Genomic DNA, 13,105 nt, shown 5'->3' on the forward strand with positions numbered 1-13,105 from the left:
TTGGTTTTGCATGCTGCAGGTGAGGAGAGAAATAAGGCTTGAAAAAGGTGAGCTCATTTTTACTCCTTCTATTTTCACTCCATACTTTGTGATTCATGGTGTTTTGTCTGTTTTGCTTCTGCTTGCACAGCTCTTTGGTCAGCTGCCTCCATCTGTCTGCCTTATAAATATGAAGGTTTAAGCACCAGGTCTCTCTAGTCTGGGGTCAGTAGCTCGGCCCAGAATCACAATCCAGTATGGCATACTGTATCTGAAGTGTGAGTGCATGGAGAAAAAAGGTAAACCTGCACAGAATCTTCAAGTTTCAGTCAATTTCTTACATTTTATTACTGTTGCACCATTTATACAAGTACATATAATTTTGAATGCATCAATTTCCATATCATCTTTTTGTTTTTCAATGAACGTGTGGTGTGGAAGTAGCAGAGGTGAGACATGGAATGAAAATATCAACTGTAGTTGCCATGGATGCAGACTGAGAAATAATAATATTCTTATTTTTTTCACTTGACCAAAAAGACAGGACTACAGGTTCACCCAACCACGGACATGCAATTTACTGAGTCAAGAGAGGAAGAAAAGAAAAAAACGAAACCAAGTGACACACAACAGCCGCCATGTTTGTTTCTGCTACGGTTTGACGAGTGCTGCGGGGACGCGTTGTGTGGCACTTGTATGCAACTAAAAAAGTCGGCAGATGGATGGTTTAGAGGAGGAAATATATGAGTTTATGTCTACATATGTGCAGAAATGGAAGAAAAAACAACACTGTGGTGAAATTTTAGGGTGCTGGCAGCGGTTATTTCACTGTTTCTATCTAATACATGCCAGGAGTGCTTTTCTAGCAGTTTGGTTTGCTAATTTGGTAGCCAGAATTGCCAAACTTCCAGAAAATGTGCAGAAGCAAATGACCACAGAGTATGCACACAAGGCTCAGTCTACATCTTCATCTGTATAGGTATCAGAGGTATCAGGTATCACCATCTGGCACTAGCTTGGATTTTATTTGAAGTTTATTATGCCAATAATTTTCAAAAAATAAAAGGGGAAATTTTTTCTACTTCCTGTTTTTTGTCCCTCATGATGCCTACCTGTCCTGTTTTCTTCCATATCCTTAACTTGTCATCTTGTCTTTAAAACACTGCCTTCCTCCCTTCCTTCTTTTCTTCCTTCCTCTCATCTGAAAGCATAAATATCACCAATACTGGGGATAAAACTTTCACCTTTGCATTAAGTACTTAAATCATGATACTTATTTCTTTCCTTCTTTCTTTCATTGCTATCCAGTGTTTTTCCTCAGTCATATTCTTCCTCTTTTCTGTGCAAAATGCGTCTGCATTTTGTCTTCCATCTCTGCATATATGCAGACATAAATATTTATATATTTCTGAAAGTAAAGGAATGCATGAAGGGTGAAAGTGATCAAATCAGAAGCTCCCTTTTCATGTGCGATGCGTTCCCCGGGATTAAAAAAAAATGCAGGAAAACAGACGAGCAGAGATCTGTCTGTGTTGTTTGAATACCAAACTGCTGAGCTTTGCTCCTCTGGGCTCGTGCTATTATCAAATCTCATATACTTCCTTTTAAAGCCTGGTTCAAATTAAACAACTGGTTAAAGAGCAGATTCCTTTATGCATGTGGTTTGTCTTGGTTTATGCAAGAATGTAGTGCAGGATTGGTTCATGCAAATCACAGAAGACATTTTTGTGCAAATTAGAAATGGACAAGTCCATTTATGTGCTTGAAATCAGAAGTTTGACTGTTTTGACTGCCACAATTTTTAGGGTAAAGGCCTTTGCAAACTGCATCCAAATTTTTGCAGACTGACACCAAAACGTTTGTCACTTATTTTTTACAGAATGGGTTTGTTTTTGTGCAAATTTTTGCATCAGTCCAAGTCATTTGAATGGACTTTTGATGGTTCAGAACAGCAGAGACTGAATTAAAAGTTGCTCTCCATTTTTGCGCAGAGCTATAAAGCATGAGCCAGTACCATATGAAGATCCATGTCAGGATGCATGGATGCAGAGGGATAGAATCATCTTCACGAATTCATGATCTTTACAGGACAAAACAATTTGCCATTTTCTACCAATTTTTGCAGGGAATGCTCAAGTAAATGCCATCAAAATGATTCAGTGTGCAAAGACCTTTAGTCCCTAAATTTATATTTTTATGCCTCTCTTCTGGTGAAAACAGCCACCCCCCAAAAAAAATTTTTTGGGGGTGGCCATAACCCTACTGTGAAAACCATCTAAGTCCTCTTTCTTGACCACCTCTGTACTCCACAGCAGAGGCATGCAAACACAAGGCCTTCATTCTAGTTTTCCTTCTTCAGATACATCAATAGATTAAATCTCTGACTCCAATTTGGCCTTGATGCTCTTTTATGGATTTCATCCAACTTTATAAGAGCTGTTAAACTTTTAGGATAGTTTTAAGATCATCTTTTTGTGTTTTTTCAAAATTTTAGCTCTAACTCCAAGTTAGTCAGCATGTTTACATGCAGCTAAGTAGAGCTACGGTTATACTGTTGCTGGGTTAGCTAACTGAACTATTGTCCTTGCCCTACAGGAATGCCTGACCCTGCTATGCTAGGTGGTGTTATGCTCCTTCTCATTTTGTGACTATTGGACCTTGTGCATAAGTTGGCGAGTGGAGCATGCTCAGAATTTCTCGCCTAGAGGAGCAGCTGATAAGGCCTGCACATGGACGAGTGAATCGATCTTTAATTGCATTTTCTGGTGTCTTAGTGCAACTTCAAGACCTTCAATTTAGTACCATTAAAAACATTAATATGCATTTTAAAAGTCTGGTTTTAGTCAAGCTAACACAATAATTCAACTTTTTCTAACTGAATCTAAACATGCAGACTCACTTCTTGCAGTTTTTTGGTTTAAAATCATTATTTAGGATTTTCTTGAGCATATTTTGCTGCTAGTATTGATATTACTAGCACATTTGTCAACTATTTGGGACTTTTGATGCAACTTTTAGTAGGTTAAATAAAATATTTTCATTCTAATTTCAGCTATAAAACCTAGACTAGATCACAGAAACACTTTAAGAGTTATTTTTGTCTGTCTTCAGAAGAAGCGGTTCACGTCAGCAGTTTGGTATTCTAAGCAAATCTCGATAATTGGTCGTACATTTCACCCCAGTCAGGCGTAGCTGTCCTTAAACAAAAATATTATCGTTTAAAATTTATCATCAGATTTCTGCAGAGGATCAGAGATTTCCATCAGCATTTCTAAGAACAAACTAAGGTTTTATTTCAGCCAGGCTTTGCAGATTTTAAAGGCATATTACAAATGTTAAAAAACCTCTTAGTTCAGTTACAATATACCTAAGGGTTCCAGTAAAAAATCTATATCTGAAAAATTTCTACGACTTTTATATGTCTAAGAATAGTTTTCCACTGCCAAAGCCCGCTTCTTTAAACCTCCCGGATGTCCCAGAGGGCCTGGACCTTCTCCGTCCTCACGGTAATTTTAGTTTTGTTTAAAGAAAGTGGCGTCTAACCCAGAGAGGAAACAAACAACACGATCCAACTATACCGAAACCAGGCTGAAGCAGAGGAGGGCGAGAGGAAGAGGAGAGCTGAAGAGTGGATGGACTCAAGCGAGGTCCAGCTGGTGAAGTGATTTCCTAAACCCCCCTCCTCCGCTCGGACACCCCTCCCAAGGTTTAGATATCGATGACATCACAGAGCAGAGGGTGCTGCAGCGTGACAGCAGCAGGTCAAACTGTATGAGAAAGAGAGAGATGATGGGATGTGTGATGGCGAGGGGGATGGCCGACACAGACTGGTATCAAAGTTCAAATACTACAGCAGAAAAAATAAAATCAAACATAACAATAATAATAGCAATAATCATCTGCAGCAGTGGGAACTTCTCCAGGTGTTTGCTCCAGTCCTCATTCAACAAATCGTCATAATTATTATTATTATTGTTATTATCATAATATGGGTGGGCTAGTTAATTTATTTTATCTTCATCGTCGTTGAGTTAGGTACTTTTATGTTTTCATTTCCGAAAAGAAGCTGTCCATTAATCTTGAACTGCTACGGTTTGATCCTTGCTTGGTGCCTCTGTGGCGTTCGCCTCCTTGGCCGGAGGCTCGGCGGCTGGTGTTGAACTAGCGGCTGCGGCGGCCTCCTTTGCCGCTGCCGGAGCCACCTCTGTGGGCTTGGGGTCAGGGGAGGCGGCAGGGGCCGCCTCGGCTTTGGCTGCTGGTGCCGCGGGGGCCTCAGTCTTTTTGGCGTCGGCCTCACCTTTACTCTCAGCCTTGGCCTCGGGCTCCTTGGCCGCTGGGGCTGATTCCTTCGCCGGGGCAGGGGCAGCTGGTTTCTCCTCAGCTTTAGCCGGCTCTGCGGCGTTGGCGGCAGGTTTCTCAGGCTCCTTTGCGGCAGGAGCCGCGTTCTTTTCCTCCTCTTTGGGCGCCGCAGCATCGGCCGCAGGCGCCTCCTTGGCCGCCGTGTCATTCGCTACCTCCTTTCCGTCGGCAGCCGGGGCCTCGTCCTTGTTTTCTTTCGGAGCTTCGCTCTCCTCAGCAGAGGCCCCCTCTGCTTTGGCATCCTTGTCTTTGGCCTTTTCATCATTTACATTGTATCCCTTCTTCTTTTTGCTGAGCTTGCCTCCCATTTTAGATGTCTGGCCTCTGAAAACAAGGAGAAATAAAACACTTTTACTAATACTGGAAACAGCCAGTGAATCAAACTTTAGACTCAGCTGTAACATGTGCTTCTGCAGTTTTCAAATCATAGAAGGTGCAATATTTATCTGATCTGAAATCGGTCAAATACCAGCTTAAAACAACTGTTTTACACTCTATTCAACATGCAAACATTCAAGTTATCATCCTATTAAGACGTAACCTGGCACGCCAGATGGATTTGTTTCCATCCATCTGGTAAACCTCCCATAGACAGTGTTTGGGAAAGGGCAGAGAGTTTGAAAAAAAAAAAACTCAGAGGGTGATTGGATGAACGTTCTGTCTGTCACATCTTTATGGACCAAACAGAACAACAAAACCCATGAGGTCATAGCCGCTACCGAGGTTCGCCCCTATGGAGGAGTAAACTCCATAAAGAGCTGCAGAACGCGAACGATGGCGACTGTAGACATGTCAGTACACATCTTTTGTTGTTTTTGAAAAGAAAACCCACTGCTGTTATTTGTTCTTCTTTTAACGAAGAAATGTTGTCAATTTCTGATAAATCTGACGCTTTAGCAGCATCCACCCAAATGTCTTCTGCCATAATTGCACTGGCCTCTAGTTGCTGCTTGCTACCGTAACAACTCTGCCACGCTGATGGGATGGGAGCTTTGTAAGATGGATTCGCCAGTGAGAAACATGGAAGCAGGTTTATTGAGACGCTGATTGTGCAGGAAACCAACACTAAATAAAAGAGCTGCATGAAGCCTAGCCCATACATTTTGTTTAAGTTGAGACAGAGGTCCAGGTGGAAGGTTTGTTTTCTCAAAAGCAGATCAGGGTGTCCGTTACAAGCATGTTCATGACAAAATGAGGGAGAAAAGCTGTTAAAGAGGTGCAGCTAGACGCTTAACTCGGCACAAGACCCCTCAAGACTTTTCTCTCTTCATCTGGCAAGACATTTTGCAGGGCGTCTGCAGAGCTGAGTGTTATTGTTTGTGTCCATGCCGGGTATCTTGATCAATCTGAGTGAAAAAAATCACCAAATTACCTGCAGCAGGAAGGTCCATTTAGAGCTTTAATGTGCTAGCTTTTCTCCATTCCCAGTGATTTTTACCTGCTGTTCCTCACTTCCTGCCCCCATCTGACTTTTGCATGACAAAGGTCATGTGACTGCAAGCAACCTATAGACTGCAGACTGACATGGCTGTTTGGCTTTCATAAGAAGAAGAATACCCTGCATATCCATACAGCAGCACATTTTAGAAAAAAAACTTTTCTTTTGGTTGACGTCTTTCTTCTGACGGATCATGATTTATCGCCCTGTCCTAGCAGATTTAAAAACAAAGAGAGGAAACAGTGATGTTGAAATCACTCAGCTGAACAGCCTTCAACAAAGCTTCAGTTTTCTTTTAGAGACAGATACCAATAGAAAAAGTCATGTATATTCCATCACAGAGGAGCAGAGAGACTGTGAGCAGATCCCGTCTCTCACCTCAGTTCAACAACTTCTGATTAAGAATGCGAGAAAAGTTCCTCACAGCTGCAGCGCCGACAGCGAGAGGAAATTAAAATAACAGTTTCTGAGAAAACTCTTATCAAAGAGCGTTTTCCCTTCTCTCAGAGGGCTGCTGGAGCTAATTAAATCCACACCTTACAGACACGGTAGTAACACATTTGAATACTATTAACATGCCGCTCATTAGAACAGAACTGACAGAGGAATACCTCAATGAAAAACCATGAAAGAAATTTCACCAAATGTGCCATTCATGTACACATCAGCAAATAATAATACATTTCAAGACTTGATCAGACTATGAAGGAGGCTGCTCACTACTACTCTTGGTTCAGCCCCTCCACCCGTCCAAAATAAAACTCATCATAGAGCATAGAGAACTGCTGTCTCATTCACCTGAACTGATGCTGATTGGTGTGGCCATTTTTAACAGGAAAAAGCCATTCAGCTTAAAACTATACAAGATATTTACTGGTGAAAGGCATGGAATCTGACCAATCCATCAGCCCTGAACCTCAAAGTCCAGTTTTTAGACAAGTGCGGTGGCTTTGTACCCCGCTCAAGCATGGTGCACCTCCTTGGCCCTGACACTGATGGAAGAGGTGGGCTTTTGCAAAGTTTGATTGCTCATGCACTCATACAAGCTTACAGAGAGCTCTGGGGTCAGAGTTAAACATGAGACCGGCAACCTCTGTGCTCCTTCCAGGCCAATCACCTGGTGGACCTGATACCAGGTCCATATACACTGTGTGCCAACCTGTTACACAAATACAGACAGGTGTGTTCAGACAGGTGTGTTCAGAAGAATAATTGTGCATAATTAAAGGGAAACTACTTAAGGTTGTTCCACATTGTTAGGCAACTCACAGGATTCATGCAATATGGGGAAAAAGAAAGATCTTTCTGCAGAAATAGTGTTGCTAAAAGTATAAAAACACTGGATATTTCAGGGAAACTGAAGAGGATCCATCATACTGTGAAAAGATTTGTGGGTGATTCAGAGTGCCGACGTGTTCGTTTGGATAAAGGAGTGTTAAGGAAAGTTTCTGTGTGGCAAATTCATAGTATTCAGAGAGCAGCTGTGAAAAATCCACTGATGAGTATCAAACAGGTACTTGAAGCTACTGGTGCCTCTGGAGTCCCAACAACCTCTGGATGTAGGATCCTCCAGAGGCCTGCTGCTGTGCCTGAAGCTGTATTGATTGCAGTTGACTCAGAAATACATGAAGACTTATTTTCAAACAGTTTTATTCACTGGTGAATGCCGTGCTACACTGGATGGCCCAGATGGATGGAGTTCTAGATGGTTGATGGATGTCCCAACAAGGCTGCACCGTCAGATAGGAGGGGGAGTGATGTTTAGTGCTGGGATGATAGGAAGTGAGTTAGTAGGCCCCTTTAAGGTGTCAAAATGTATTACCTGTCCATTACCTGTCATGGTACAAAAAGAAGAAGCATGCCTTCTGGAATAAACTCCTTTTAGGAGCATCCTTTAAAGGAAGCTCTATGAGGGTGGACGGAGGGCAGTTTACCTCAAAACAGCAGCTCTGGGAGGCAATTCTGTTGAGTGTTTTAAAACCCTGTTTTGCATAATAATTTGGATGACAGTTTGCATGTCAGGAAACTCAATTTATGGCCAACTATCATCATTCATAGTCTACTGCTTATTTATTTAACAGTTTGGATCTCTGAGGAGTCCAAATGTCCCTGATGTAAGCAGATATTAGCATCTTTACCCCACGTTTTCATCCATTCCCCATTGAGCAGCAGCTGTGTTACTGAATGTTTTGCCTCTTGTTCTGGCTGAGTTGTTTTGCATGCTGGAAGTACATACAGTATCCTCTATTATAGAGTGAATACCAGTGGGCACTCACCTCCAGGGATGCATGCATTCATGAGACCCAAAACCCCTGGGGAGTCACCTCTTGGAGAGACCCAGCTGCTTTGGTGACTCTAGATAACCACGATCCAATCACTGGAGCAACTCCTAACTTTTAGTAGTTGTGTTGTCAGGTGTAGATTCATGTTTACCTGAAGAGACCTCTAAACCTGCCATGCTTTGGAAGCAGTGCTAAACACTGAGCATGGACTTTATTTAGCCTTGCAATGCCTCCTCTCCCCATCCTAACTTTGGGCCCTCAAAGCTGTGGGCCCTTCTTGAGAAAGCACTACCATGCATACACATTCACATGTCCCTGATGCAGCACTGGGAACAGTTTAGGGTTCAGTGAGTTGGCCAAGGACATTGTGACATGTGACTGCAAGAGCCAAGACCTTTCAGGTGAGAGACGACCGCTCCTACATACTAAACCACTCCTGCCCCGGGTTCATATTTCTTAAAAGTTGAAGGTAAAAGTCACTGAGCAGGTAGATGTTACTTTATGTAGGCAGACTGTACACCCACACACCTGCAGATTCCTGGCTCACTCCCTCGGCTGAAGCTCTTTTTCTTTTTTTTTTTTTTTCCTGGACCTCACCATCTGTCTGCTCGATGGGGGAGAGGACTCGAATCCCACAACAAATCCGCGTTATTAGGAGCAAAGACTCAGGAATGGAACAATTTGTTGTTTGAAATGTGAAGTCTCTGTGTTGATGCTCAAAAGCGCCAAAAACAACTTGGCAGAGTACGGTGCTCATTAGGGAAGTCCGGAGAGAAATGTGCTGTGTGTGTTTTAATTCTGCCTCTGAATGTTCAAACTGCTGCTTTCACTGGAGAAAAAATAACACCTGCTTTCTAACTAGGGCATTATTGTTCCAAGGAAACCGCTTAACCTTTCACTGTCTGCACATCAAAGGCACAAATCACGATGGCGAAGCACTCAGACAGCCGTGATCAGACATGAACCTCATTTTCTATTTTTACATGCAAAAATATTCAGAGAAGAAGTCAGACTCTTGAACTGGTGGTAAGTCAAAGGACGTTCATTCATGGGCTTCTGAGAAAGAAGCAAAGTACAGAAAATGTCTAAAACCACCATGTAAGAGCTACAGACCATTTTCACATTCAGATGTTTAAAACATGGGAAACCACAGCCAAAAGGTCAGATTAACTGAGTTTTGACTGTACTATCCTCTGAAAGTACACACTCAGTGATTCAGCATCTGTGAGACCACACACCTGTTGTAACATTGCTGATTCGTCACACAGGAGATCTCACAGAAACTCGTAATTAAACGTGACGTCACACAGGAAAGAGAGAGAGAGAAATCCTGGGATAGGAACATCTTGTTAGTGACCCTACCCAAGCTGCTTGATCTCATTGGTTGTTGTGGATATCAGGTATCCTGACCTGGAACCATTTGATATTTACAAACCCAGATTGGTGGAGCTCTGATGCAACTAAGCAGTAAAATAATCCTGTTGACGTATTGAATTTGACTGTGTAGTGTGAGGCCAGCTGAAGAATTCTGTTTTGAGATCTTTTATCTAATCCTCCAGGCCTGTGCCAGGCCCATGCCCTATTTTCACCAGGAATCCTCCCAGCTGCCCCTTCCACAACGCTTGTGGTTGCCCCTGGCATCTGGACCAGCCAATAGGGTCCTGGGCATCCAGTATGGGGTGAACTGGATCAGACCTAGGAATTCACGCCAGGTGCCCATAAAAGTAAATCTGCGGATCTTGTTGCAAGCAGCTGACTCTTCCATCCCCGTTTCCTTAGTAACATGGGAGCAGATCTACTAAAGAATAGCACATCTTTTTGCATGTTTTTGTAGCTCCAAAAATGGTAAAAAGGATTGCACCATATCAAAAGAACACATGCAAATGGGAAATCAACTGCACACAAAAATGCATGCAAAGTGCTTAACGGAGCAAACAGCTTCGTGTCCCGTTTATATGTTTGTAAATGAGGGGTATGAGGCTGGCAAAATTTGGGGGTGTTTTCACATTTAACCAGTGTTACGTCTGTATTGGATTAGTTGCAAATGAGGAGCTGTTTGCAGGCTTGATTCTCGTGCTAAAGTCTGCACTATTAGCAGGGGCCAAAAATATCTGGTTTTGCTTCATGGTCTTTCCAACAATACACGAAGATGTGCTGAATAGAAATGGTCACAAAGGAGTCCTGTCAGCTCTATCAATGTCCAAGCTCACAAGAGTAAAGTAAGACTGGGAGGACCAAGCACTGAAAGACTCAAACCCATCACCCAGTAGGCAATCCAAGTCTGTGGTTGACCTCCGCCTCCCAATCAGTGGAACTTCAGTAGGTGAACTGCTCTAAAACTTCCACACTCTCACAATTAACAGACACTGATTCGATTGCAGCATCCAAGGCATCCTCAAATGTCTGGATCTTTGTTATGGCCCAGTAGATGTGCACTCCCAACGCTTCAGCCTCCTCACTCAGTAAGTTAAGTGGCTCCACAAGGACATGTTCAGTCTCTGCAGGGATCAAAGCATCATCAGCAGAGTCCAGATCAGTGATCTGGACATCACCAAATGACACTCCACAGTTTGCTACCCTGGTTACCCGCCTCATTATCCAGTCCATACAGGCACTGAAGAGCGTAGGAGCTAAGACGCTCCCCTGCCTCACTCCACAATCAGCTGGAAAGAAGTCAGAGATGGAGCCACCACACTTCAGAGCACTCTCTGGACCAGAGTATAGGGCAGACATCAGCTGGACGAGTGAACATGGGATCCCACAGAACTCCAGAATCCTCCAGAATAAGGACATCTCCACTCATCCATATTAATATTTAGATGAGTAAATGATACTGCTAGAAAGCATTATAGTTCTTCTAACTATAATCATACAGATCTAAATGTGCTTTAACTGCCTGTTAATAAGGTGTCACAATGCCTCACAGAGACAGGCTTCATAGAGAGGGCTACCAAACAAACATACTATGATCCAGTACCTCCCCAGCACCTTGACATTCTTCCTCATTAATGCACAGGTTGACTCTAAAACCATGTGTTTATTCAGCCATCTGTAAAAGCGTCTCTGTATGCAGACATGACCTTCTCCTCCCAAACAAACCCGACCACCGAGACACTCAGCAGGCTACTCACAGATCAGCCCCGTGAATGGTGAATCCTCTCAAAATGCTAATCACCTCGTCGCCGCTGACTGAATTACTCCACTATTCATGCCAAACTCCCCTAAACGTCCAGCAGCGGGTATCTGCCAGGACGGCCGTTCCTGCCGCAGCTTTATACGGGCCACAATGGACGTCTCTCTCCGCTACATCACATCATTTGACTCCTGGCTTGCGCTGCCAGCACAATGACTCACAATCATCTGGGCAGACAATGGCTTCTCTAAAGCCAAAGGCACGCTTTCTCTCTGCTGGGCGTGTGGTCGTAGTGTTTGAAGAGCTGGGGCAGGGCCCAGACATCCTGGAGAAAATGCTCTGTGTCACACAAAGGACTTAATTTAACCTGAAAAGTGCAGTCAGGAGAGCACAAAGAAAGGCTCCTGTAAACTTCCAGCATCACTTTAGACTGGTGATGGTATCAGGGTAGCATAACTACACTCTTAAGAGGAGACATTTAGCCAGCACTCCCACCTTAAGTGTTTTACAGGGGAGTTACAGCGCTTTTATAGCTGGGCCAAGTGTTTTATGTGGGGTTGTATAAATTTGATAGGCAAGGCAAGCACGTTTAAGGGCTGCACAGGGGTCAGCGCTGTTGACTCACAGCAAAAAAGTTCCTGTGGAGTTTGCATGCTCTCCCTGTGCATGAATGGGTTCTCTCTGGGTACTTCAGCTTTCTCCCACAGACCAAAAGCATGCTAGTTAGGCTAACTGGAGACTCTAAATTGCCTGTAGATGTGAGTTTGAGCATGCATGTTTGTCTGTCTCTGAATGTCAGACCCATGACTGATTAGCCCAGCCAGTCGCCCAATGACAACAAGGATTGGCTCCAGATCTACTGTGACCGATAATGGATGTATGCATGGAAGGCAGGTTTAATAATCCATCCATCCATTTGCTTCTTAACCCATTCAGGTTTTGTGGAGGGGCTGGAGCCTATCCCAGCTGTGAATGGGTGAGAGGTGGGGTACACCCTGGACTGGTCGCCAGTCAATTACAGAGCTGACATATAGAGACAGACAACCAGGCACACTCACAGTCACACTTACAGCCAATTTAGAGTCACTGATTTACCTAACGAGCATGTCTTTGGGAGGAAGCTAAAGTTTAATAATAATTAAAGCAATTTACAGTGTTTTACAGATTTGAAACAGAACATTAAAAGCATACAGGGCTTGACATTCAGCTAAAATAAGGCATTGAAATATAAAACTCTAGAGAGCCAAGATAGATCCTACTTGTAAACATGGGCAATTGTAAAGATCTCTAGATGGGGCCTTTATGGGCTGATCCCACTTGCAGTTCACATGGGCAATCACAGGTGGGACCACCATGGAACCCATAGACAAACCCGCTTGGGACTCATCTAGAAGCCCGCAACATAAGGAGACATGAGCTGAAAGAAAAGCACGCTAATAGCCCATACGCGTCAAAACTTCTTCTTTATCAGAAAAAGCTACACGGACCCTAAAAAACAGATAACTACCATAGATAACAGAGATGCTGACTTGCATGGGATTAGTATTACCTGTGGACCTCTGTGGGCTTAAATATGGTTGGTAGTTTGCCCTGGAATGTTCACTCTGCAAATTACATACATGGTTGGTTCACTCAGGTTAAAAACACAGACGTCCTGTGCAGACAAATGACCAGTGGCCCTGGTGATACTAATCCTGTGCGAGTAAGTCTTTAGTTGGTTTAAGTTTCGTCTGCCAAGTAGAGGGGAGAAGAGACTACCATACAACTACTTGCATCAGCGTTTGTTTGTGCTCCATGAGTCCGTCCTGCAGGCTAGTAAGCATGCTTTCTTTATTTTTAGCATGCCATGAATGACCTGTCCTACTTCCACATCTACCGTGCAGCTCAGAGGATGAAGTGGGTCTCTGCTGCACG

The 13,105-nt window shown here is 43.4% G+C and overlaps 1 protein-coding gene across 1 annotated transcript in view; it reads right to left on the reverse strand.

Annotated features, from left to right (window-relative positions):
* Nucleotides 1–296: 296 nt before the first annotated feature.
* Nucleotides 297–13,105, reverse strand: part of basp1 (brain abundant, membrane attached signal protein 1) — an 84,690-nt gene continuing 71,881 nt past the window's right edge. The window contains exon 2 of the mRNA XM_041803494.1: nt 297–4,662. Coding sequence (XP_041659428.1) covers nt 4,053–4,646 — 594 coding nt within the window. The 5' untranslated portion in view covers nt 4,647–4,662 and the 3' untranslated portion in view covers nt 297–4,052. The remainder of the gene's footprint in view (nt 4,663–13,105) is intronic.

Source organism: Cheilinus undulatus, linkage group 13 (genome assembly GCF_018320785.1).
Source record: "Cheilinus undulatus linkage group 13, ASM1832078v1, whole genome shotgun sequence".
Classification (NCBI taxonomy): domain Eukaryota; kingdom Metazoa; phylum Chordata; class Actinopteri; order Labriformes; family Labridae; genus Cheilinus; species Cheilinus undulatus.